The 27015-nt window shown below is 37.5% G+C and overlaps 1 protein-coding gene across 2 annotated transcripts in view; it reads left to right on the forward strand.

The window, feature by feature from the left end:
• Nucleotides 1–3964, forward strand: part of COL1A2 (collagen type I alpha 2 chain) — a 36729-nt gene extending 32765 nt beyond the window's left edge. For both annotated transcript variants that reach the window (XM_043462618.1, XM_043462619.1), the window contains 6 exons: nucleotides 168–221; nucleotides 344–451; nucleotides 1002–1260; nucleotides 1698–1882; nucleotides 2551–2793; nucleotides 3504–3964. In XM_043462618.1, the coding sequence (XP_043318553.1) occupies nucleotides 168–221; nucleotides 344–451; nucleotides 1002–1260; nucleotides 1698–1882; nucleotides 2551–2793; nucleotides 3504–3650 (996 nt within the window). In that variant the 3' untranslated portion in view covers nucleotides 3651–3964. The remainder of the gene's footprint in view (nucleotides 1–167; nucleotides 222–343; nucleotides 452–1001; nucleotides 1261–1697; nucleotides 1883–2550; nucleotides 2794–3503) is intronic.
• Nucleotides 3965–27015: the final 23051 nt, after the last annotated feature.

The raw sequence follows: 27015 nt of genomic DNA on the forward strand, positions 1-27015 counted from the left end.
AAAAAAAAAATAATTGAATAGACATAATGAAAGAAAAGAGGCCCATTTTACATTTTTAATTTTCTCAATCCAGAGTCCATTGAAACTAAAACTTTCTGTTCAGTTTTTTAAAATCTGTTCCTCGACACATGTTCTGAAAGTGTGATTTTCCTGTTCTCTCTTTGAAGGGTCATCATGGCGATCAAGGTGCTCCTGGTGCTGTGGGCCCCGCCGGTCCTAGGGTAGGTAAATCTAAGAGATGTTTCTCTCTGAAAAGAGCCTATGGCAGACAGTGAGCCCCAGCCGGCTCCTCCCTTGCGGGGTGTTCACTGGCGCACACAAACTTGGTGTCCTTCTTCCCTAGGGCCCTGCCGGTCCTTCTGGCCCTGCTGGCAAAGACGGTCGCACTGGACAGCCTGGTGCAGTCGGACCTGCTGGCATTCGTGGCTCTCAGGGTAGCCAAGGTCCTGCTGTAAGTATGCTTTGGGGAGATAATAAAGGGCATCACTGACCTATGGGAATATCTTCCTTAGACCACACCAAGACAGTGAAGGGCTTCCTTGGTGGCTCAGACGGTAAAGAATCCTCCTGCCATGCAGGAGACCTAGGTTCGATCCCTGAGTTGGGAAGATCCCCTGGAGGAGGAAATGACAACCCACTCCAGTATTCTTGCCTGGAGAATTCCCTGGACAGAGGAGCCTGATGAGCTACAGCCCACGTGGTTGCAAAGAGTTGGAAACGACTGAGCGACTAAGCATACAAGACAGTGATAACAACACATTAAAGTAGCCCCCCCATTTCCCTGCTTTCTAACATATATAAAAATTATCTGTACCTCATGAACTCTTTAAGCCCATCCCTGCAAGGATGCCTTGGAGCAAGTTGTTATTACATGAATTTGATTCTGTTTTACTTGTTAGGGCATGCTTTTGTGTGACTCTCCATGGAAAACCTGTTATCGTTGTTGTCTCTCACCGTGACCAAATCCAGAGCCTCTTTATTTCTCCCTTCCACCTTTGCAGGGCCCTCCTGGTCCCCCCGGCCCTCCTGGACCTCCTGGCCCAAGCGGTGGTGGTTACGATTTTGGTTTTGATGGAGACTTCTACAGGGCTGACCAGCCTCGCTCACCAACTTCTCTCAGACCCAAGGATTATGAAGTTGATGCTACTCTGAAATCGCTCAACAACCAGATTGAGACCCTTCTTACTCCAGAAGGCTCTAGGAAGAACCCAGCTCGCACATGCCGAGACCTGAGACTCAGCCACCCGGAATGGAGCAGTGGTAGGTTGAGATATCCAGTCAGAATGACCCTTCTCACAAGTTAGGCCTTTCAAAGTCATCTCCCACTGATAGTTAGAATGAAAGGGTATTTGAGTCAAAATGGCATTATGTGAAATCCTACCCAGTTAGTAAAGTATTTTCTTTTTCCAACCAGCACCCATTTTCAAGATTGTCTTGATACGTGTTTCTGCCTTTTTCATGGAAATACATACCCTGATTTCGATTTTCATGGAGAGGAGAAGAAGAACTGTTGAATTTTGAAAATAGTCACCCTCTTCCTGATAATGTGGAGTAGACAATATAACAGTATGATCAAAAATGTTACTTTTGGGAATCAGAATCTCTGACTAGTAATTATTAGAAAGTAATTATTAGAACCTATGCTCCTCTCACTCAATTAGAGGTTTTATGATCTAGGTCTTTTTTTTTTTCTTAAGGTTACTACTGGATTGACCCTAACCAAGGATGTACTATGGATGCTATCAAAGTATACTGTGATTTCTCTACTGGCGAAACCTGCATCCGGGCTCAACCTGAAGAGATCCCAGTCAAGAACTGGTACAGAAATTCCAAGGCCAAGAAGCATGTCTGGGTAGGAGAAACTATCAATGGTGGTACCCAGGTAAGGAATTTTACAAACATTCCTTTCCTACTAAATACTATCTAGCACTATTTGCTTTTTAATTATCCTCATTTTAGCCTTTTACCAAAATGGGCTTTTTAAAAGAATCTGCTCTGTTTTGGGGTTCTGTTACTTCCTGGATTGCATATTACAGATAGATTGATTGGACATGTCCATACAATCCAAAAGTTATTATTCAAATATGACTTAACTGATAGTCACTGGAGAAAGTGACAACGTCACATAGTGTGAAGGAGTACAAGCCATCATCTAGCCCGGTATCCATGAACATATGTTTTCAAGATGTGAGCTTTTCTGAATTTCTAATTAATAGTTTTCATTAACTCTATTGGTGGAATATAAAGGGGTCTCTAAACCTCTACCTTCTTGCTCTCTTATTTTTAAAAAGAAACATATATGTAGGGGAAGAGAAGCTTTATCTGAAACAGGTCCCTTTTTGAGATGACTTGCCTCAGCATGGTAGTTCCTATGTTCCTTCTAGGTAGCTACTGCTTCAAAGACAAGTGAATTGAGTCTCCTTTAAAAGTACAGGTTCATACTTGAGTCCATTATTCTTCTCTATACCAGACTTTTTTTTTTTTTTAATTTGACTCTTAGTATGTGTGTCCTTCTTCATTTAACTGGAATTCCCATCTTATTCTCTGTAGTTTGAATATAATGTTGAAGGAGTAACCACCAAGGAAATGGCTACCCAACTGGCCTTCATGCGCCTGCTGGCCAACCATGCCTCTCAGAACATCACCTACCATTGCAAGAACAGCATTGCATACATGGATGAGGAAACAGGCAACCTGAAAAAGGCTGTCATTCTGCAAGGATCCAATGATGTCGAACTTGTTGCCGAGGGCAACAGCAGATTCACTTACACTGTTCTTGTAGATGGCTGCTCTGTAAGTAATAGTGGAATATGGGAGTAATATTTATTTGGGAAGTGGGCTAGTAGAGCTTAGACCATTAAATGAACAGAGGAATGAGAGACCTAACTTATTTTTCTCTCATAAATATATTTGTTTAACTTCAGATGGTAAATCCAGAGTATTCTTATCAGAAATTGCCTTCTGAAATTCTCTGAAATACTGAAATATATACTATGTTCCATGTATTATTTTTCTTTTAACATGTTTTTTAAATGATGATGTAAAGCCATAACTTACAATTACTTGAGGTTAAAAGGCCCAGGCTGTAATTTATAATATAGTACATAATGGGCTTCCCAGGTGGCGCTACTGGTAAAGAACCCACTTGCCTTTGCAGGAGACATAAGAGATGTGGGTTTGATCCCTGGGTCGGGAAGATTCCCCTGGAGGAGGGCATGGCAACCCACTCTAATATTCTTACCTAGAGGAGCCTGGAGGGCTACGGTCCACAGGGTTGCAAAGAGTTGGACATGACTGAAGCAACTTAGCATGCATGCATAATAAGATAATTATATATGAATAATATCTGATATATCATATATTTCTATATAAATATGTGTTCTATATAATTATATCCTATATAATTGTATATAATATATCTAATTATATAATATGATACAAAATTATTAGATTCCATAACAGTGCTGCTTTATGTACATTCTTGTCTTCTCTTTTTTAAACAGAAAAAGACAAATGAATGGGAGAAGACAGTCATTGAGTATAAAACAAACAAGCCATCTCGCCTGCCTATCCTTGATATTGCACCTTTGGACATCGGTGGCGCTGACCAAGAAATCAGATTGAACATTGGCCCAGTCTGTTTCAAATAAACGAACTCAACCTAAATTAAAGAAAAAGGAAATCTGAAAAATTTCTCTTGGCCATTTCTTTTTCTTCTTTCCTAACTGAAAGCTGAATCCTTCCATTTCTTCTGCACATCTACTTGCTTAAATTGTGGGCAAAAGAGGAGAAGGATTGATCAGAGCATTGTGCAATACGATTTAATTCATTCCCCCTCCCTCTCCCCCTCTCCAAAAGATTTGGAATTTTTTTTTTCAACACTCTTACACCTGTTGTGGAAAATGTCAACCTTTGTAAGAAAACCAAAATAAAAATTGAAAAATAAAAACCATGAACATTTGCACCACTTGTGGCTTTTGAATATCTTCCACGGAGGGAAGTTTAAAACCCAAACTTCCAAAGGTTTAAACTACCTCAAAACACTTTCCTGTGAGTGTGATCCACACCGTGAGGTGCTGACCAGAGATGAGCTGAGGTATTTCTGTTTTTTTTGTTCAAAATACAAAGGTGCTAATTAACAGTATTTCAGATACTTGAAGAATGTTGATGGTGCTAGGAGAATTTGAGGAGAAATACTCCTCTGCTGAGTATTGAGCTGTATTGTGTATTTTTTTCATCTGACTTAACATCAGTACTTTACATCTTATTCCCACAAAGTAAGTGGACCGTTTGCCCAACATTGTCCTCCTCTTTAAATCCAGCATTTGTTCTTTGCTAGTCTCATTTTCATCCTCTCCCACGGTTCCAAAGAAGTCTTGTTTCTTGGACAAGCAGAAAAATTAAATTGTACCTATTTTGTATATGTGAGATGTTTAAATAAATTGTGAAAAAAATGAAATAAAGCATGTTTGGTTTTCCAAAGAAAATACTGAGTAGAATTCCTTGCTTCAGTGCTCTTTGCAATATAAATATAGATTATAGCAGCTCTACCAGCCATAATACCAAGTGTTTCTCATTAGATAGAAACTCTGCAAAAAGGGCAGTTTGGTATGGTAGAAAGAGCAGGGAACAAGCACCCTGGAGATCTGAGCTCCAATTCTGGCTCAGCTCCTTCCAGCTAACTGACCTTGGGCATTTCACCTTCCTGAGTTTCACTATTTATCTATAATATGGGGAAGATTCCTTCTCTGAACTAACACTTGCCCTACTCAAAATACATAATACCTAAGCAACATGGCAGAGGTTGACCCACGTTTGTTCTAAGTAGAGGTCCATAGAACCTTTTGGTTTATTACCCATTAAGCACTTTGAAACAGTGGCTGCAAGTTGGTCTATGCACAATTAATACTATTAACTAAAACAGTTTCAAATATTCAGTGAAAAATGCCATACACTTAAATCTGCTGCAACTGAGTACAGTGCCTGTGGAGAGGTAATGTGGGTGCTGTCGATCAGTGCAGACAGTTGCGGATAATAGTACCATGAACACCCACCCGCCAAATCAAGTTCATTCTTCTCCCCTGCACCTTTCAATGACATCTTTAATACACTTAAACATAGTAGTGTGTCAAGGAAAATGTTAAGATTCATTTAGAACTTATTTCCTGTTGCAGAACATAATTGTGATTGTAATATTTGCCTCCTGCTATAAAGTCATCTTGAGATTCAATTAGTTTTAAAAGGAAAAGACTGAACATGATAAAAATCTAAAATTAACTCTGAAAAGTTAGCAAGGTCTCCTAACCAAATGATAATTTCAAATTTTGGTCCTCTACCACCAAAATCAGGACACTAGGATGCTTATTAAAATGCAGATTCCCAATCCTCAGCCACCAAATTAAGACCTAGTAAGGAATGAGTATTCTTTTAAGCACCTTGAAAAATTCTGACAGTGCACCAATTGGGATACCATTGGATAAGGTGATTTCAAACCATCCTTTGTAGCTTTAACACTTTATGTCTGGCAAGAAAGAATCAATACCCTTGACCAAGTAACATACAGAAAACTGAACCTTTGGGATCATAGTACTAGTACTCCCCACAAATTGCTAATTGAAATAACAAAGGTAAATTTACATAATAACCAGTTAGAAATCTCTGGATTAAAAATATGCTATGCTCAGGCTTGCAGTATAAGAAACAACCATAAAGATAGCATAAAGAAGGGAGAAAGAGAAGCAGGAATAAAACCGACATTTATTGACTACCAACTATGAGCCTTAACTATGCTATATGATAATGACTTGTCAAACTATATCCAAATAGGGATATTTCCTAAGCCAGCAGACACTTAATACTCACTTACTCATCTATCTGTGACTAGTACAGTGAAATAGTTAAATAACAGTATACCTGATGGATAACAATAAGGAAGCAAATGGTGGCATATCTAACAAATACCAATGAGGGGAAAACGATATATCTAACAGGTAATAAAAAGAAAACAGTGAAATAAAAATTTATATCCCAGTAACATTTATGAGGATACTTAAACAAAAGAAAAAAGATAATAGAATGTCACAGTCTTTAAAATATCTTCAAGTACACTGTCATTAAAAATATTTTAAATGCATATAAAAATACTAAGAGTAGGTATATTGATGTAGTAACAATAGAAGTGATTTTATGTATAAATTATCCAAATTTGCTGCAATGTAGTTATATTACTTTTGTCATTTACAACAAATTTAAAATATCGTGAAAAGAAATAAGCAGCCACAAGTGAAAACAATCCTGGTTGAGGAGGGACCAACCCCAGAGGAAGGGTGGTCATCCTCCCACTCACCCACCCACCTTCTGAAAGAGAAGGAAAATCCTCACCTAAAGTGTCATTATTCATCACATCCCAGCTGCTCTGGGGGACACTGGGGACAGGAGTACAAAGCCACACGGCAGCAGCATCCTCAGGGATCTCACAGTTCAGTTGCAGGAAGAGAACAAAATCATGTGTGAACACAATTTTAAATGAAGTGTCCTCCAACGGTAGCAGAGGACTCCATTAATTAATGAGATGGAGTGTCAAGAAACTGACCCTAGCCTCAAGCAATAGCAGTGATATTGGGACTGGCCGGCTAGCTCTTGCCAGAGATCTCATTTCACCTTCGAGTCCTCCGTCTGGCTAAATGTTTCTTCTCCGGAGGCCACATACTAGAATAGTCTGGTACTTACCAAGCCAGGAGGTCGACTCTTTCTGTTCCCAGTGCCGGGCAACGTCCTGAAGGCTTGACCCTTGAACAGTAGATCCCCTCTTTAAAGGCTAATCACCGGACTCCAGGGATGCTCCTCACAACATCTCTTGACCTTTGGTCATACGAAGGTCAGCTGCCTCGAATTTGTGCTGGTATGAGAGGAAGGAAGATGGCCCAGCAGAGAGTGAAGGAGCTAGGTAGCTAAGATGAAGGGAAGAGATACTAATCAAGTCTGGTAAAAAGGGTCATTTAAAATTCTAAAATCCATACAGCTAATGCACTGGCAAAAAGCAGAGACACCTGACCAACGCTGAACACATCTGTATCTTTAATGCCCAAAGACTTTTTTCAGCTATTCCACTTAATATCACTGAAAAGGAAGTTCAGAAATTGAATTATATATAAGGAAAGTTGGAAATGTCGTTTGGGGTCAGAACTATGATCCATCTAGATGAGTGCTTTGCCTTTGACAGTGGCACCTGGGGAAATTTGGGAGAAAGAGTGGTTGGCACTTCCCATGAAGCCAGCCTCAAAACTCCCATTTAATAACCCATTGTAAATCTTCTTTGTACATAGATGTATCTAAACCCTTGCAGAGCCCTCTATCTATTTTGAAATATGTTGGTATTACAGTACCAACAGGAGAGAGCTAATGCTGAATTGTGAGCTCAGCTTCCAGGCCCTCTGATCAAGTAACTAAAATAGGCTTTCTGTCCCTATGCCTGGATCAGCCAGGGAGCCAACAACTCAGCATCCTCAGGGAGCACCCTAACTGCGGCAAGGGGGCCACAGGCAGCCCACAGTGACTGACTTATCCCCACAGTTCAGAGAAACGAGCACATAATTTGTGGTCAGCAGCCAAGGTTAAGAGCACCAGCTCCACTACTGACTAGCCAAGGGCCCTTGGGAGAGTCTCTAAAGTTTCCTGAGAATTTGGTTAACAAATCTCTGCTCTCAGAGATTTCCATGAGCACACCTACTCTGCCTGTCTCAAAGGACCACTGGGAGAACCAAATGGGGAAGTGTGAAAGTGCTTAATGAAGCGTAGACAAATGTTACTTGTCATCGTTAGGTTCAAAACTTCACTTGTCACTTGTAGTCACCTCTTGATTTAAGTTCCTATCTGTGGCCCTCCAATTTAGGGGGAGGAGAGATTAGAATTTAAATTTAATTAGCACCATTCTCTAAATTGGTGGTTGATCAATTTTGAGTTGTGCCTTCCTATCAGTAAAAATGTAAGCTCTTAGAATTAATTTTGTTAATCTCTTTATATACTAATGCTATATGTGTACTAATATATTATGTGCAATATAAAACCTAAGTGGAAAAAATTTTTAGAGAAAAAATAAAAACAAAGAGAAAATTTCACACTTCTCTGGATCATTTGGCACACACCCTGGTGTGCACCACCTATCCACCCCACATCTCTGAGACTATTGTTCCAAACAAGGATTTGTGGTAGGCTCCAGGGGAGGGCAGAATATCAATAAATTCCTGAAACAGAGGGCTAAATTTTGTGTGCATATGCATATTTATTGGAAAAGGGTCCACAACTTTCTTCAACTACTCCAAGGGGTCTAAGACCAAAAATGATGTCATAAGCAACCAACCAGAAGAAATACTACTCACTTCATTAAACTTGGACTTTTCTGAACTGTGACTCTCATATCTCATCTTGGGTCTCATACTCAACATGCTGCTTCTCCTATCCTAAGACCCAAGAGAACAAACCAATGGCCCAAATTAAAACGGAGGTTTGTCATTCACTCTTCCACTTTCCTCCTATAGACCCTCTAGCCTATGTCCAACAAGTTTCAGCACACGCTTTACGACCCAGCCTTATACTCTGCAACATCAGAATACACCAGTCCACAAAACCTCTTCAAATGAGAACAAAGCCAGTCACGGAGAACAATTAATGAGCTATTCTCTTTACATAAAATATGCAGATGCTGGTCATATATATATGTATATTTTTTTAAAAGAAGTTTTAACCTAAAAGGGATTAAAACCTGCCCTCTGTCAGAAGTTGTAAAGACAATAATAGGAACATGATTTTCAGGGACCCTCAAGTCACCTCATAAAACCAAATATCTCTTCTTCATCTGACTGTTCGCAACAGAAATATTACTCTGAGTCCAAAGTATAAGAGTAATCTTGGACAGAATTAGCAACCCTAATGGATTCTAGAAAGATATCTTTAAAACTGCAATTTTTTGCCTGGCTGCAGCAGTGTACAGTAGTAACAAATTTAAATCTAAAATGGTTGAGTAATAACCCATACTTTCCTTTTGACAAGTTGGATGGCCTGTGGTTTGTTATTTATGTTAAGGGAAATTACCATTATGATGTGAAACTCTATCTTTGCTGTTGTATTTTATGTTTCCTCATTTTACCACTAAAGGTGACATCATTCATTATTTGAAAAAAATAAAAAATAAAATAAAACTGCAATTTACTACATATTCATAGATGTTCTATACTATTGAACATAGACATGCAAAGTATTTTTCTACTAAAGTAAATATTTTTTCTGCTTCAGCAATGATGTTGGTGTCCAATGACTTAATTATCCATAAACAGCATGGAAGAAAATGGAAATGAATTATTTTCATGGAATCTATTAATGCCAGGCAGGATAAGAACACTTACTCATACCACTGCGCTGAGTGGATTGCCTTTCCCTCCCAATGGGATGTCACTTCGAGTTCACTGCTCCCCCTGCTGGCGGGACAATAGAACATCCCAGCCTTTTAACTGCCACATGCACATTACCAGAGAATGAACACTCAGATTTAGGAGAAAATAGAACGACTTCCTGCACTTATTTCCTGTCTGCCCCAGACACATAGCCTTCTCTCCAAATGGTGGAGAGACAGTGTCCATAGGGGCCTACCTTTACGTCCTTAATGCTCTCTTTTCCTTCTTACCCTCTATCTGAAAGAGATGGGAATACCAGACCACCTGACCTGCCTCCTGAGAAACCTGTATGCAGGTCAGGAAGCAACAGTTAGAACTGGACATGGAACAATGGACTGCTTCAAAACTGGGAAAGGAGTATGTCAGGGCTGTATATTGTTGCCCTGTTTATTTAACTTATATGCAGAGTACATCATGCGAAATGCCAGGCTGGATGAAGCACAAGCTGGAATCAAGATTGCTGGGAGAAATATCAATAGCCTCAGATATGTAGATGACGCCACTCTAATGGCAGAAAACCAAGAGGAACTGAAGAGCCTCCTGATGAAGGTGAAAGAGGAGAGCGAAAAAGCTGGTGTAAAATTCAATTTACCCTTCTAATCTATCCTTAATCTCTCTCCCATGGAGCTAATAAGTGGAAATCCCAAGTGGAAACAAACATAAAGCTCAAAAGGAGAATGGTCTTTTAGGTAAGCAGACCTGTCCCATGCTATAAATTCTGGCCCCCAATACAGTGAGTAATCCTTCAGGGTTTAAGCAAGAGTGTGTGAAGATTACATGGAACAGAGAGAAGAGGGTATGATAAAAAGAACAGGGGCTCAGTGAGCAGAACTGTCTGGATTTAAATCCTGTCTCCAGCATCTCATCATCCATAAAATGGTGATGATGATGATACCACCCATTGGACTGTTACGGTTGGAAATACGAGTGCAGAGCAGCTTGTAAGGTTGGTGTAGAGCAAGTTCCCAGCAACCCTGTTATCACTGTCCTACAAGGCTGAATCTTCTCTGAAAGCCCTTAACTACATTGCTGAGAAAAGCAATCACCTTTCCACAGGTGCTATCTTCTGTGACACCAGTGGTCTAAAACAACAGTATCACTGCACTTTAATTTTTTCTACCACAAATGGATTCCGGCAAACTTCCAAAGCCTCACAATTTTGGTGAATACCACTCCACAATCCAACTTTAAGAAATACTTTTATTAAAAGTTTGTAAATCTTTTCAATTTTTTACAACAAAAAAACAATAATGATTCCACCTTGACAGTTAAAAAAAAGAAAATTTCTGACAAATAGAACAAATTTGCACTTAACTGGTCTCTGGCCTATGCCATTAGGAGCTTCCAACTTTTGAGAGAAAGTTTCTGAGCATAGAAATGGTCTTTCTGCTTACTTGGAAGCCAGTTTTTCTATACAAATGGGCTATAATTCATACATTTTGAATAATCTAGACTTCTGATACTTAATTTTCACAATTTGATTTTTTAAAATTTTGTCTCTGACAGTGGTAATCCTATCTCAAGAGTTATCAGTACAAGAAGTGATCATAATTATTAAATTCATGTCCTCTGGAAAATGTCTTATCCTATATAAATTTACTCAAGGGTTTTAAACATCATTAAACCACCTATTATTGCCAGTGCTTTGAATGTCTATATGAGTAATATTATAAGTAGATCCACTTCAAAGAAACATAGAAGAAGCTTTGATTAGAGTTATTTCCAACATGGTTTTTCTATTACTGATTATTGGTCTCCTTTCCTTTGTAATACAGAAGTCTGAAATAATTTCAAAAACTTTATCAATGTAACTAAAGTTTCCATCTACCACTTTGTTCATTATGATATGTTCCTAATCAAAAAAAAATTTTTTTAAAGACCTTGTTTGGATAACATCTAGAAAATTGCCCATTTAACCATTTTTCTAGATTATTCACAACAAATATTTACCTTGGGCATGCTATTAAAATACAGTGAGCTTACGGTCAGTTTGAAGCACCATATGTTTTCTTAGATTTTTCTTCAACTAAAATAATACAATAAACACTCACCTTGTCATCATAAATTATAAAAAGAGCTGTGCTTTTCTTCTCTCAAGCTTGGAAAGGCTATCTGTCAAAACAGAGGACAAAGTCCACTAAATCCTTTGAACCTCTGAAGAGAGAAAGACAAATCGGTGCCAAAAATGACGCACCTTCCCACCCATACGCAAATTAAACTGTGTCCTCTGTAAGATTTATAGGGTAACCGAACTCTTTCTATTATCATTTTTGCTAGGTATCTGTTAAGCGAGTCTAATCCAGTAAAACAAATTAATATGTGGGGGAAAATCTCCAGTCGTCATTCTCAGTTGGGGAAAAAACCAGGCACACAGTTTAGTCACCCTATACTGAGTGATATTATGATTTAATTGGTCTGAAATATTGTTTTAAAACTCCCTCAGTGATTGTAATATGCAGTGAGTCCCCAGAAAATTTGTACTAAAGTTACAGTAAAATCACTGGTAAAGTTGGAAGTATGTGAATATGTGCTTTTCTTCTAGAAAGAAAGTGTGCAATGCTCCTCCAAGTTTTTCCAGACCCCACATAATAACTCTAATCAGAACTGCTGGGGGTGGGGCCGAGGTATCTATTTTCAATGAGTAGTGAGGTGATTCTCATGTCCTCTCAAAGTTTGGGAACCACTGGTTTATTGCTGTTATCATATTATTGACGTATTCTTGGATGATTCTGTTCCCCTCTCCCCAGAATGTTTAGGACTACAGCTTTAAAATCATCAGCTCTTTAAGCTGCTTTAAATGAGAACATGTAATGGCTCATTGAACACATGAGCAATTAATTTGGGAACAGTTGCAGTATTACAAATGTGATTACTTATTGCTAACCCAATTAATCCGGTCAGAAGGAATGTTAATTACAAAGGAGTTTGGAAATTAGCATGAGTGCATGACTAAATGCCTATATTTTGGCCTTATTGTATTGTCTGTCTGGTAATTTATTTTAAAAATACTTCTATAGGTGGGCTTATGTATATATATGCATATAGGTAATAAGGTAACATTACCCTACATTCCAAGGCTGATTAAGCAATCTTGGAATTACCCTAACTATGAACATTCACAGTGGTAGAGGTGGCTACTCTGGTATTTCAAACAGCATTTTTGAAATCTACACCAGAATATATATATTAATTAGCATGAAAGATGTTAAAAATAAGTTTTCATAGTTGACAATGATCTTGATATTTTGACTAATAAATATTTAATATTAAAAAAAATTTGGGCTAAGCCTTGCTCTGCTTATAGCATACCACTTGACAATAAGATGGATAACAAAAGACATAAAGTCCAATCTATTTTCAATCACCAGACGCTACCTATACTCACCCCAAACTCTTCAATCACTAAATTGACTTAGATCAGTCCCCCAAATCGAGAAATGGCAGGAGATGACCAAGAAAATGATACCCAAAACAAAAATGTATTTCATTGATTAAAAACTAGAATAATGTATAAAACAATAACTGTATTTTTCTATGAGCAGTGTAATATCAATCAAAACAAATTCAGATATAGAAGAAAGCAATTGGGAAGTCTTCAAAGCTGCCAAGAAATTCTCTCCTAATTTGGGTACAGCAAAGTTTTACTAGGTCTGTGCGCTTTTTCGGTCCCTCCCCCTTGGGCATAATCGAAAAGATAGAGGCAGAGTCTTAGCCAAGCTGGGCCATTCCACTCCTGTCCTCTGAGAATTTAAAACTTGGAGTGGGGAATGACAGAGACTGAGGACCACTGAAGTTGAGGCATGCTAATGACAATACTCCAGAGACAGCAACGAGCTTCTGTAGATGAGGTGCCAGAACAGCACTAGTTAGGGGTTGTTCTTTGAATTATGAAATAATCCAGTGTCCTTCTACTAACTTTCTTTTTTAAGTTAGAGAAAATTGGTTTCTGTTATATAAAACAAACAAGCAAAAAAAAAAAAAAACAGTTTTGGTAAACACACCTAGTAAAAAGAATATGCTAAAAACGGGGAAATACAGGACCATCTCAGAATAAGCAGCTACTTAGAGTTACAGAAGTAAGAACCAAACATTTGAACTGTTTTATAAAGTATCCGGAGAAAGGACATTGTTGGAACACAATTCTCTATGGATTTATAAAGTTTCTGTAAAATGTCTTGCAAGCAAAAGTATGTCAGTCACTCAGTACTGTCCAACTCTTTGCGACCTGATGGACTATAGCCCGCCAGGCTACTCTGTCCATGGGAAGAATACTGGAGTGGGTTGCCATACACTACTGTCTATGTTTAGGACTATGTTTTCAAGAATGTTTGTTTAGTAGCCTTGGAAGACAGAGGTAGCGTCTTCCTCCACAGTGGAGGGCAAGCTACTGTCCAGTGTAATAAAGATGTTTCCCTACAGGGTAAATGTCAGGCAGGTTTGGTTACAGTCCACTGTAAAAGACTGGGGTTCCCTATACTTGGCGGTCCTCATTTGTGGCACATTCACAGAGTCGCCCTCAATGCCCCCTGAGACCCGGGGGCAAGAGGACCAGAAGGAAACATAAAGCTCATGTTGTTGGCCTTGCTATAATAAAGTCCTTTTCTGACTCAGAAGTCACATGTCTTCTGCCAGCATCTATTAAACTGTGGCAGGCTAATATCATAGCTTTGAGGGAGAGGAAAATTTCAGACCCTTCACAATTCTTGACAAACATTTCAAAGATGAATTCATATCATAATGAAGCCGCATCAGTTCTGTATTCCTGTATTTCAAGTTGCCTAGCAACTAGTTGGTCACCATTGATCTGACAATCCGTAGTAATGAAAGACCATGCCGTGTAGAAAAGCATGATTGAACTATATGCTTCTAGATAACAGGTTGTCTGATTCGGCTCTGTATCTCCTTTACCACCTAGCCCAACACCTAATATAGACAGCATGCTCAATGATTTTATGTTGAACAAATTGTTAAATGAAAGAATTGTTGACTATTAAAATAACTCTGCTGGGATATATAGAGAGTTGTAGCAAATAGGATACTTTTAAACCGGTGTTACTTTTCCTCAGAATCATTCTGTTTCTTCAGGGTCACTTAAATGTAAATAATAGAGGTCCATTCAAGGAAGCTTAAGAGACAGGGAGGTGTATAGGGGAATAAGAGCAGGAAAGGTAAACAGCTTTGCTGAAACTGGAGCTGGAATGTGGCTATTTAAGGTGGCTTTAGAGATCTCAGGGGCAGGTATTTGAGACTCTTTTCTCTACAGCTCCACCACTAATCTGGTTCATTCACATTCGGCATGTTTGTCCTTTCAGATCTGCTATTAATTGGCAATCTTTTTTTTTTTAACTTGCTATTCTAGTTCCCTAGGGAGACATTCCAGTGCAGTTCATAAATCCCTTGGCAGCCTATTAACTCGTGACCTTTGAGTCGACATCCCATCAGCTCTGATCATTAAAGTCATGTGATATAACACGTGGCCACCTAGGCATCAGAAGCCATGGATGGGGCAGTTTTTAAAGGGGCTGAGAGCATAAAGGCCATGAAAGGCCATTCTGTTTGAATGTATGTTGTCTCTCTATCCTCACACTCTTCCTATCACATCTTTCTCTTGATAAATGCATATCTTATTTTATCAGGTTTGAGTATTATTTTTAAATACCAAGTGCTCTTACACATTAGCTTTTATTTTAAAAATGCTTGCACCAAAAACCTTGTGAGAGATGGGACAAAGAATACAAGTTAAAAAATACAAAATGAAAGGTCATTAAATGGCAAAAAACTGTTCAGTTCCTCTAACAATTACAGAAATATGAAGTAAAACTTCACCTGGTCTATGGCCAGGCTTCTTTTGAAAATAATAATGTTTTAAACAAAAGATCAGCCCCATGTATAGTTGGCATGATGTGTGTGTGTGTGTGTGTGTATGCAGTGACATTATATGACTATGACATATAATCTCACATATAAATGGGTACAAAATTTCTGGAAGGCAGTTGATCAGTATGTATCAAAAGACTTAAAAATGGTTATACTTTTGACAGGTTACTATTCCTCATCTAGGAATGTATCCCAGGAGATGAATCCTTGATTTTCCTAAAGATTTTTGGACAAGAGTGTCTACATGAAGAGTTTCCCAAAAAGCTGTGAAAGCCTGGTTTTCTTTCTACTGCCCAAGTCACAGCAACACACAGCTATCCCCCAATGAAACTGTTCAGAGCAACCTAAGCTTTGAAGGACAACCATGCCAGTCTGAAGGACAAGCACGTGAGTCACAGAAGTCTGAGAAAATGCCAGGGTGTTTGCAGAATGAAGCCAACAGAAAGAACCAGAACACTGAAGCTCTCAAAAAAAGCCACAGCAAATAAACTCCGTGAACTGGCTTATGTGACTAAGTGCTAATCCAACTCTCTGAACAGGAGGCGTTGTGGCAAGAAGTCCCCCCAAAATATCAAAGATTGTATTTAAAATATATGTCACATTGCCTCCTCTTCCATTAAAGGCAATCTCCCACTGGTTATTGTGAAGTCACATTCCCCTAGCTTCTATACTTTAAGAGTATGAAAGTGTTAAAAAAAAAAATGCCTGAAGAAAAGATACCACAACAGCATTTAAGTATATGTGCAAAAATAATGGTTGATCATCATGTCATATCTTGGGTGCAACAGCTGTCCTAGCCTTACTTAACACTGGAAAGCAATCAAACATCTAAAAAATAGTGGATTGGTTAAAGTAGTTATGTTCTCAAAGAGTACTTAATGATATGAGAAAAAATTCATAACTAGATACAACAAGTAGATTACAGTGAAGTTGCATGTCATGCAGTAGATTTTAAAATCAGCACATGATTTTAAAAAATCTCATATGGCTAAGACTGCCCATGAAAATCTCCAGTTTGGACACCAAATACAGTAACTTCAAGACAGTTTTTCTTTTTAGTATTAGAATAGGTAACTGTTTCTGTGACTGAGCATCAAAGCTGTTGGCTTAAGTTTTGACCATGTTGTAGGAAAAATATGTATTTTTACCATTAGAATCATAATCAGTGTAGCAAGATGCACATACCATAAGAGACAGAGAAATTGAGACACATTGAAGAAACAGCAGATAACTATCCCCTGTCTCATTCCATATGCTCACAAATGAAATGAACAGGAAATTTTAAAAATCTATTTAAATTGTTCTCTCTCACACACACACATGCAGAATAAAATTCACATGAGCTAAAAGTAATGTCTGTCTACATAAATCATTATAAAAGTTCAAGTTTGTTTAAAATTTTTCATTTTACAAACATATGCATAAAAAATTCAGAAAGGATCTATGTAAAAATTTTAATAGCCATCACCTTTAATAAGAAATGAGTATTGTCAGTTTTCTTTCCTGTACCCTTCTTAATTTTTCAAAAAAAAAATGTAAATGAACATTTAACACTTCTATTACCAGAAGAAAACTGATTATTTTAAGTGATATTCAAAAAATATAGATGATATCTTTAAAACTACACTTTATTACAAATGCTTAACAATATGTAGTTTTGGGTGTGTAATTTCTGTGTCTAGTGAACAAGCATTTGGTTAAACAAACTACTGCTAAACATGACAGAAACACGCAGACACATTTATAAAGAAGGAATTTCAATCAACAGAATTCTATTAGGTTACTTCAGTAAAGCAGTGCTATTAGGGACTATTGAAGAGAACACGAAAACCGCCTCCTTGCATTGAACTGGACATTTAAACATACCTGTCAAAAGAAAAGAAAGGTTTTATCTAGACATGGATTATATAAATACACATAGTCTACAGTAAATTACCTCAGAGGTGTCCATAAATTCCTACCCTTTATGCATTTCCTTAAAATATCATTAAAATACCTATTACACAATACTTTCCTTCATTCACAAAAGATGCACAGATGCATTCATGTAATAAAGGAAACTTTTCACTAAAACACATATATCACTCTAGTAAGGCTATTTCAGTGATTGAAAAAAATATATGTCTCATGAGAAGGGTTCAAAAAACAGGTCGATTAAAATAGTTCTTTGATTGCATAAAATTACTGGTGGTTGATCCATTGTGTCAGATGTGAAGTGAATCAAACAGTAAGTTTTAACTTCTTAACATTAAATTGAATTAATAAATTGAGAAAAGACATGGTTCAAGTAGGATTGAAAGGTTTTCTGCTACAACCAGACTGTTTAGATACATCAGCAACACAGATACTAAGACAGAATATCTCATCAGAAAGCAGTATAGGCTGCAGAAAATTAACAGAGTGCTAGACCCAATCTTGGTGTAGAATTACATGGAAGGGATTAGGAAGTGAGGGGAAGGTAATTAAGTAGAAAGAACAGCCGGAAAGAACTGAAAACCTAAAGATCAGATGGTCTGAGTTTGAGCCCCTCACCATCTGTTGGCAATCATCAAAATTTATTTGATCTTATTGTGTATTTACTTTGTAAAAGGGGGGAAAAAAATAAAACCTCATTCTAATAAATGAATAGGTGGGATACAAGGCGAATGCCTATTATAGCAGAGCTCATTATGACAGAAAGCAAAATCATTCCCATTGCAACATAACAAATACAATTAATGCGATTTAATTGTTCCATCTTTGTCCACGTCCCTAACATCAGCATCATAAAAAGGTTCTTATGTTTTCCAGGCTTTTTGTGATTTAGTCGGAGGGCTTTGTCTGTAATTTTATTGTCATTGTTTATTGTATGTCTGTCCATACAATTTGCTCTTGTAAAATTTCTGAATGACTGCATGTATCCATTAGGAAAGTAGGTCAACCAGCCACTTATGTTTCCCATTCTAATCAGCGTCAGCACCTGTCATTTCAGTATCGTTTAAGGATGTTACCATCCACCCAGTTATATAAAGAAGAAAATTCATTCTTTCTTCTACTTTACCTCTGGCCTCCATATTCACTCAACTACTAAATCCTTCTAAATGTTCTCCCTACATGCTTTATCTTTTAAATATTTTGGTGCTTCCTCCTCTTTTATCTGTGGTGTGGCCTTTCATGGTCTTTTACCTTAAAGACTACCTGCCTCTTTTCCTGACTCCCTCAAATCCGTTCTCCATCATACGGAGAAAATACAAATCTGACCTTTCAGTTCCCCTTTAAAAGATTTCTGTTTCCACAGTCATTTACAGGATAAAGTCAAAAGGCATCTGCGTGGTATATGAAACCCTTAACCACAGACCCCCTGACAATTTCACCTCTCTAGCTCTTCACTCCCATCTCACAGTTTATACCCTTCAGCAAAACCAGAGAGAGTAATTTATAAAGCAACTAGTAATGAATAATTAAGCAATCTTTATTATAATCAACTCATGAGCTGCCTCAGGAATGAGTGTTTTCATTCATTCTCTAGGTCTATGCCATGCATTACTATTTTAATATTAGCTGGGAGGGCTTCAGAGTGAGACGGCCTTGCAAGTAAGGTGGACCAGACTACACAACCAGCTATCCCACTGGAGAGTCTGAGCAAAAGATCTCCAAACAGCTCAGCAAGCCTGGCAGATACGTTCTTGTACCTCTGGACACATATTAGTGTGACCTGCCAGTCAGGCCGTGTACAGTTACACAGGAGAGCTATATATTTTCCTTTATTAAAAGATGATTGAGACCGTATTTTCCTTTGTATCATCTTTCACATACCTAGCAAACACACTTTTAGGATGCCAGGTATTTGGAAACTTTATCAGAAAAGAATGGCTGCATCGAATCAGGAGTTTAATTTAATTTAGTTCTGAAGTCGCCTGATGAAAATTCATTGATGTCTGGTTTCTAGAGTTATATTTGCATTGCAGATGGACTATTTAACAGTCCACATAATCAGTAACATTACTGCTGAAGCCAAGTTTGTATTAATGAGATATTCTAATATCTGGGTAAGAAGTTTCCTTCTGAAGTCATATCACATTTGCTTGCTTAAGTTTGTTAATCATAAGAAACTACTTTCTTTTGATGAAATAATAGAATATTTCCACAAAGCAGTCAGCTCCTTGTACATGATGCTAATTTCCTTTTAGGGACTAACCTATCTTGATAAATGGAAATATTCTACTCTATGCGCGCCCCCCCCCCCCACCAACCATCCCACTATAGAAAATAATGTACAGATCCAAATTTGTATGGGCTGGCTTAAAATGCTGATTCATTGCAGTGCCAAATGCCAATGAGGGAATATTTTAAATATCTTGGGTATTCTATATATCAATAAATGGATGAAATAAATATTGAGCTAGTAAAAGGTAAACACTGAATGTTTAAATATTAAGTTTTCTTTTTAGGAAGAAAGGACAAGAGTTGTATGTATTCTTTTATTAACAATTTCATTGAGGTATAATGGTGGTTTAGTCGCTAAGCCATGTCTGACTCTTGTGACCCCATGGACTGTAGTCCACCATGCTCCATCATCTATCAGATTTCCCAAGCAAAACTACTGGAGTGGGATGTCATTTCCTTCTCCAGGAGATTTTCCCAACCCAGGGATTGAACCCACATCTCTTGCATCTCCTCCATTGCCAGGTGGATTTTTTACAACTGCTCCACCTGGGAAGATCAAAGATTTTATGTATATATATATATGAAATGCACATCTTTGTTTATCAGAAGTAAAATATTTACAAAATGAACGATAAAGAAAATAATCACCTCTAACTAGGAAATATAATTATAGAAATAACCATACAAATAACCACTATTAAACTCTCAAATGACTTTAATCTACAGTTATGAATACATAGGTACATATAAATATATTTTTATTAAACTAGTAATCAAACTACATGTATTATTTCATACCCTAATTTTAAAGGAATTTTAATAAGCACTTCATGTATTTGAAATTTTACTGTTTTCAAAAAATTTAAAAATACAGAAATAAATGAAGAAAGAAATTATCACCAATAACTCTGGTAGTCTGATAATCACTATTAAAATTCTGAAATAATATCCTTATGGAGAGATAGATATAGATAAAACTGTGTTATTATGTAAACCCTATTTGTAATCTAAATTCTAGATGAGTGTTTTTCCATATTATTAAGTATTTTTTTAAGGAATAATTTCAAACAGCTGTAGAGTTTTATAATATGGAGTACTTTTGTCTGTATCATCTTTCATCTACCAAGCAACACACTTTTAACATGTCAGATATTTGAAAGCTTTATCAGAAGAGGAAAACATTTATCAGAAAACACTAAGTATAATAACATTTTTTTAAATCTTGGCCAATTTTATAGTTAAATTTTTCAGTTTTCAAAACATATGTAATCCTTTGATTAGTAATGAGGTTAATAGTCTTTTCAAATGCTCAGGCCTTTTTTAAAAAGTCTTATTTTACTTATCAGTTCTGTAAGCTCTAAATATTTTTCCTAGTTTATCATTTGTTTTTCTGCTGATACTTACACACAGACGTTTTCAACATTCTCCTTTATAATTTTTCCTTGCTTTTTGCTTAGCCTAATATTATTTATATTTTTAAATTTATTTCATTGCATATTTTTAATTTTTCACATCTGGAATATATTTGCTAAATGAGGTGAGGTACCCTTGCACATGAATTTGAAATGGCATCTTTATCACATAATAAATTCTTATGTATGCATTTGAATTTAAAATTTGTGCTAGTGGAGTGATGAAAGCTGCAGTTCAATCTCCAGGCTTTTGTTCCTTTTGTATCTTTTTAGTTAAATGTGGCATTGATTTAGGGTGGCGCTTTTCCTTTTTTAAACACTCTATCAAGTGCCCTTGTGAGACTTACATTTAGATTTATGTACACTAGCATATAGCTATTTTTCTTCTTCAGATTTATATTTTTCTTTTAAAGCAATACAAGCTTTGCATAGGGGGAGAAAATATAACTCCATACAAGTGTAAAGAAGCAACAGAATTTATTTTATTCCCTCTTAATCTTAGTAGTCAACAGCAACCACTGATAACGCTTAGGCATATTCTGAGATTTTGTGTTGTTTTTTCTCTTCTCCCCTTTGTAGGGGCCACAAGAGATGTAAACAAATATTTTTAAATGGTTTCAAATGATAGTTTTTAAATTTTTCCAGTAGAGCTTTAAAGTGTTCCATATTACTAAAAATCTTTATTCTTCTAGCAAAGTTTAAAATATATGTTTTTAAACCTAAACGTATAAATTCATACTCCAGAAACAGAAAACAAATATGTTTTCCTAAATTACTCATTAAAATGCAAATTCTCTATTTCACCAGCGGGTGGCAATCTCAACATATACACAATTCAGTATTTTCAACAGAACTGTTTCATGCAAAAGGAAAAACTACCTAAAATGTCTGACAACCCTAACTCCAGCAGCTGTTTGTTGCCCTTTAGTTATTGTGATTAAAAAAACAAAATGAGAAAACTGCAGGAATAATCATAAGTGAGAACATTACACAACATGGAACAAAATTACCTTAGCTTAATGTCAGCTCAGTGAATAAAAGCTATCAGTTAAAATATTATTCCTCATGTACTTCCAAAGAATACAGTGTTTTAAATATTTGATATTTCCAGGCAGGACTAAGAGTTTACAACTAACAAATATCCTACAATTACATGAATTACAACCATTGCTAAAAGACAAGACAAAATGAAAAATACTGGAGAATATAACTGTGATGGGAAAACAGCAAGTTTGAATTGTTAGCAAAAGACCCGAAACACAAAGCTGAGCCACCATTATAGTCAGTCAGGATAGTAGAAAGCTTGCAAGGCCAAGAAAACCCGTGGGGAAATGCTTACAAATAACAGTCTGAAATGGCACCTATCTCTGACTTTAGAAACAAAAGTGAACATAACATCAAAGCAATTGATTTCCAAGTGCAAAATTCAGTAATGCCCAACATCAGATCATGAGAAAAAACAGTTTTGGGTGCTTTCATGGACAGTTTTGATCCACATATTTTAGACTCAGTCTCCAAACTAAATACAGTATAAATATGGCAATTTTTCATTTTATAGAAAAACCACAGTCTTTCACACTGGTAATTTTAAGTAAATTGAGTTTTAAAAATCACTTGAGAGAGAGACAGAGTGAATCCTCAACATCCAGGGCATTGAGGGTAGGGTTAGCAGCACAGCTGTCGAGTTGGTCTTCAGATCAAGTTCATGCTCAAGATGGGGCTCTGAATCTGCTCTGTCCAAACCAGTTCCCTCTGAGCCCTGGCCCCTTGTCTCCTTTCAGCTTGTTAGTTCCCATTTCCTGGGCGTTTCTATTCCACTGCTCTAGAGCCTATTAAGCCTGGGGGAAAGGGTAGAGAGTTTGACTCAGGATTTAGCAATACTGAGGCCCTCTGGCAAACTGGGCGGCACTCTCAAGAAGCTCATAAAAACTTAGGAACCTCTAGGGAGAACTCTTTGCGGGGGGCGGGAAAATTGGCAAGGACGGTAAAACTGACTTAGGAAAAAAGCCACAGTAGCTGCAAGAATAAGGGCTTCTGAAATGGGTAACTCCTGATGTAACTAACCCCAGTCCAGCCTCGGGAACTCAGAGATTAAAACTGGACTGTAAACAGAAATCTAAAAAGAGCAAACCTCTCCAATAGCACCTAACATCAAAGAAAGATGCTCACCCGCTGCACCTCCCAGTCCTTTCCACAATTTCTCACAATGCGTGAGGTTTCTAGACTCTTCTATACTTACTTTCTGTTATCTGTGTCATTCTCAGGGTGTAGGTTCCCATAATTAAACGGATATTCTAGCAATGAGGAAGAAAGCAGGGCTTCCATAAGCAAGACACTGTTTCTCCGTGAACGGGGTACCACGTTCCTTTAGCTTTTTTAGTACTGACCTAGTTGTTGTTCAGTCACTACGCTGTGTCTGACTCTGCGACCCCATGGAATGCAGCACGCCAGATGTCCCTGTCCCTCACTCTCTCTCAGAGTCGGCCCAAGTTCATGTCCACTGACTCAGTGATGCCATCCATCCCATCCTCATCTAGGACTGACCTAGACTTGCGAGTAAATCTTTATCAGAGATTAGTTTAAACTGAGCAGCACCACTAGGCAATCTGCTATCTTGAACACTGTGAGCCATGCTCAGCAATCTAAGGGGGATTAAAATCACTCGGTAGATGGTGATGGATGAATTAATGCATGATCAAGTGCCAAAAGGAGCACTGCAGATCCCAAGCACTTTGGTAGTTGGGAGTCAAGGAGAAGTTGTGGCAGACAGACTTGACAGCTAACATTTGTGGAGTGTTCATTTAGTGCCAGACTCTGTTCCGGGTCCTTTAGTAGCATGATTTCATTTAATCCTCGCATCAACCCTATGAGTTAAATACTATTATTATCTCCATTTTACAAGCAAGGAAACTAAGGCCTAAAGAAGTTAAAGAATTTATCCAAAAGTACACAGTAGTAATTGGGAAGACCTGGTTCTTCAATCTAGATAACCTGACTCCATTCTGCTGTACATTCTCCCTACAAAACTGTGGTATCTCTGGTTTTACAGTCATGCCCCCCAAAATCAGAGGTGTCTCTTTTAGCTTAGTTCATGGTGGCTGCTTTCTGATCTTCAGGGACTTACACTTCTAGGCGCCCTTTTTAATGTGAAACCAGGCAAACTGGCTGTAATGAAACAATCTGAAGCTTTGTCACATCTGAGTCCACTGCATTCATGAGGATCTAGCCCATGCTGATGGGTTAGGGCTCTCTGTAAATGAGCAGCAAAAGCATCAAAATAACCCATAATAGAAGATTTATGAAGAGCATTGGTATTATGATTTGAGGATAGTTACACAGATAATTCAAACTATTTACATCTTTTTTACTCAAATAACAAGCAAGGCGGAATGCAAATTATGTCCAAGGCCCTGCAAGAGACATTATAGGTATTCACTGCAGGGTTTGGAAAACCTGTGGATCTTCAAAAACAAATATACTTAATATTTTTTAATATGACTTAAATTTTTAATTCTAAGCACTCTCATCTTAGTAGGTGAGTTGAGTGTGGACAGTACCACATACCACTAAAGGGAAATACACCAACAGGAAACGCCCCCCAGAAAGAAAAATTAGTTGAGAATACTTATATTAAATAATAGCCAATAACTCTAGACCTACTGTGATCATATTCACAGCCTCAAGAGGACAGTGCTACAAATACTAATAAAGTAGAAAGAATTCCTTCTACAGTAATAAAATATTTGGTCTTTTCAATACTGTTCCTGGGGGAACAAAACCAAATAATTTTGTCAACAAACACGAATGATCTCTATTAGACTAATGAAAAGTGGGAGAAAAGCTATCAGGAAAAGGTGGCTTTTTATGTCTTTTGTTAAATAACTTAAACATTTATCTAGACAAGTATCATATTTAAGGAGCCAAAATCAGCCTCAAAGGGAACCAGCTGGCCATGAAATATAATCTCTTTAGCTGGAGGGGGGATAAGGATAAACAAAGTTCAGTCCTTCGTGCAGAACATGGAGTGAAGACAGAAAACACATTGCCCTGGGATTTGTCCGGAGCAGGTGTCAGCAGCCTCTGCGAGATGGCTGCCAAGTCTTTATTTATTCACTTCTCATCAACTGGAAGAGGGAAGGGCTCTAGTATCTTTAGGTCTCTCTCTCTCTCTCTCTCTCTCTCTCTCACACACACACACACACACACACACACACACACACCCAGGATGCACTCGGAGATGGCTAGGTTAAATCTCTAAGCAGAAACACTGAAAAAAACACCTGGTTTGCGTTTTCTGCTCCACCAAAAATGTGGGGATAGGACATTTCCCCTTGCTCTCAAAGAATCTCTCTTCCCACAATTCCAGTTATTGCTCCTAGGGCTTCTTTAGAGCCCTCAAGAATTTCCTTCCATAACGCAAATAGCCTTAAGACAGACCACACCTTACATTCATCATCGCAAAAGCCTTTGTGAAGCTGAAAGACAGATAACATTCAAGCACAGTTATGACATTATGACCCAGGAAGAGAACAATTCACTTCTATGTGTTTATCTGGTCCCACTGGTGTGGATGCAGGAGGCAGAGTGAAAGGGTAACCCTGTTGCTGGTTAAGAGAGGGAGTAGCTGCTTATTTTCTCATTGTTCCATTTTTATCTGTGTTAAGATCTCAGAGGAAGGTGTAATAAATCAGTTTTGAGGCTAGAATGCCATACTACAATCATATTTTACATATATTTATACCACTGGGTGAGTCAGTAAACAAGAATAATTGAGTTCTGACCAGAACCTAGAGCACTGTATCTATGATTTATGGGAACAGCAAACAATATAGTTTGGTTTACCCCTAGGTTACTAGCAAACAGATTTTTTTTTACTACTATTTACCTACACACTAGAGCCAAGTGGAACAATGCAATTAAAGTGTTCCAGGTCATCATAATAAATAAAAAGAGCCTTAAGTGTCCTTGGGTAATTTAATGAAACATTTACTTTTTCTAATTTACTCCTATATATTTCTATTTCTTTCTTTCTTCTGTTTAGTTTAATTTTAAACAAATTTTAAATAAATAAATTAGTCTTTACATAAGAACAGAAATAACATGTAAGATGCATGACAGCACTAATTAGAGACCTTTAAAAATCTTTATAATTTAATAAATTATAATCAAATAGAAACTCACAGCCACCTTTACTTACTACAATTGGGAGTTTTTAGCCTATTTATCTATTTTCTCTGTCTTTGATATTCAACCATACCTATAAGACACGTTGTTGTTGACTATCCAATATCATGTCATGCTGCTTAAATTGCACAGTTTTCCTTAGCAAACTATTTATCTTCCCTTTGAGTCTCAATCTGTGTATTTTGGGTGGCAGGCCATCCTGATGTCTAGTCAATCAGAGCAAAAGATCCCCCAGGAGATTGGGTCAGAGACCACATGATCCAAATTGGTCCCATTACAGTGGATCCCAGGATTTACATGGAAATTTCCAGAGGACACTTTCTCCCATTTCCTCTGGACTTGAACACTGGAGAGGTTAGGCTTAGCCAGCCTGAGAATGAAGCCAACACACGGGATAGCTGAATGAAGAGAGATGGCAAAACCAGGTCCTCATGATAGTATTTTAAGTCCTGTATCAAACCCCTAGATTTTCTGTTACATGTGTCAATATATTCTTTTTCTTAAGATATTTGGAGTTATCTCTCCTTTCCCGTGTTATCAGAGGAGACCTACCTGACACAGAGACCAAGTTAGTTGCTTTTACCCTATTATATCCTTTTTGTTTCTCTAACTCAGTGTGTTAGATATTTATTAATAACAAGAATACCATATTTTTTGACTAAAGCAAAACTTTTTCATACTTTGTGTCCCAAGAACTTTGCTGGATAAGTTGTGATGCCAACATCCATACACAAACATCCCAGCAAAGGAGTCTGTCACTGAGTCGTGATCCTGTTTTTAGCAGCGGTGTCACATGCTATACTGTTGCTCACAGACTGAAATTCAGATTTCAAACTTTCACTTAACATGCTTTCAAAATGATTACATTATAAAACCACTGAAATGAAACAGTATTGTGAGAGAGGTGATACCTGGCAGAAGTCAGGTGATGCAATATAGGCACTGGA

Source organism: Cervus canadensis, chromosome 3 (assembly GCF_019320065.1).
Source record: "Cervus canadensis isolate Bull #8, Minnesota chromosome 3, ASM1932006v1, whole genome shotgun sequence".
In the NCBI taxonomy this organism is placed as follows: domain Eukaryota; kingdom Metazoa; phylum Chordata; class Mammalia; order Artiodactyla; family Cervidae; genus Cervus; species Cervus canadensis.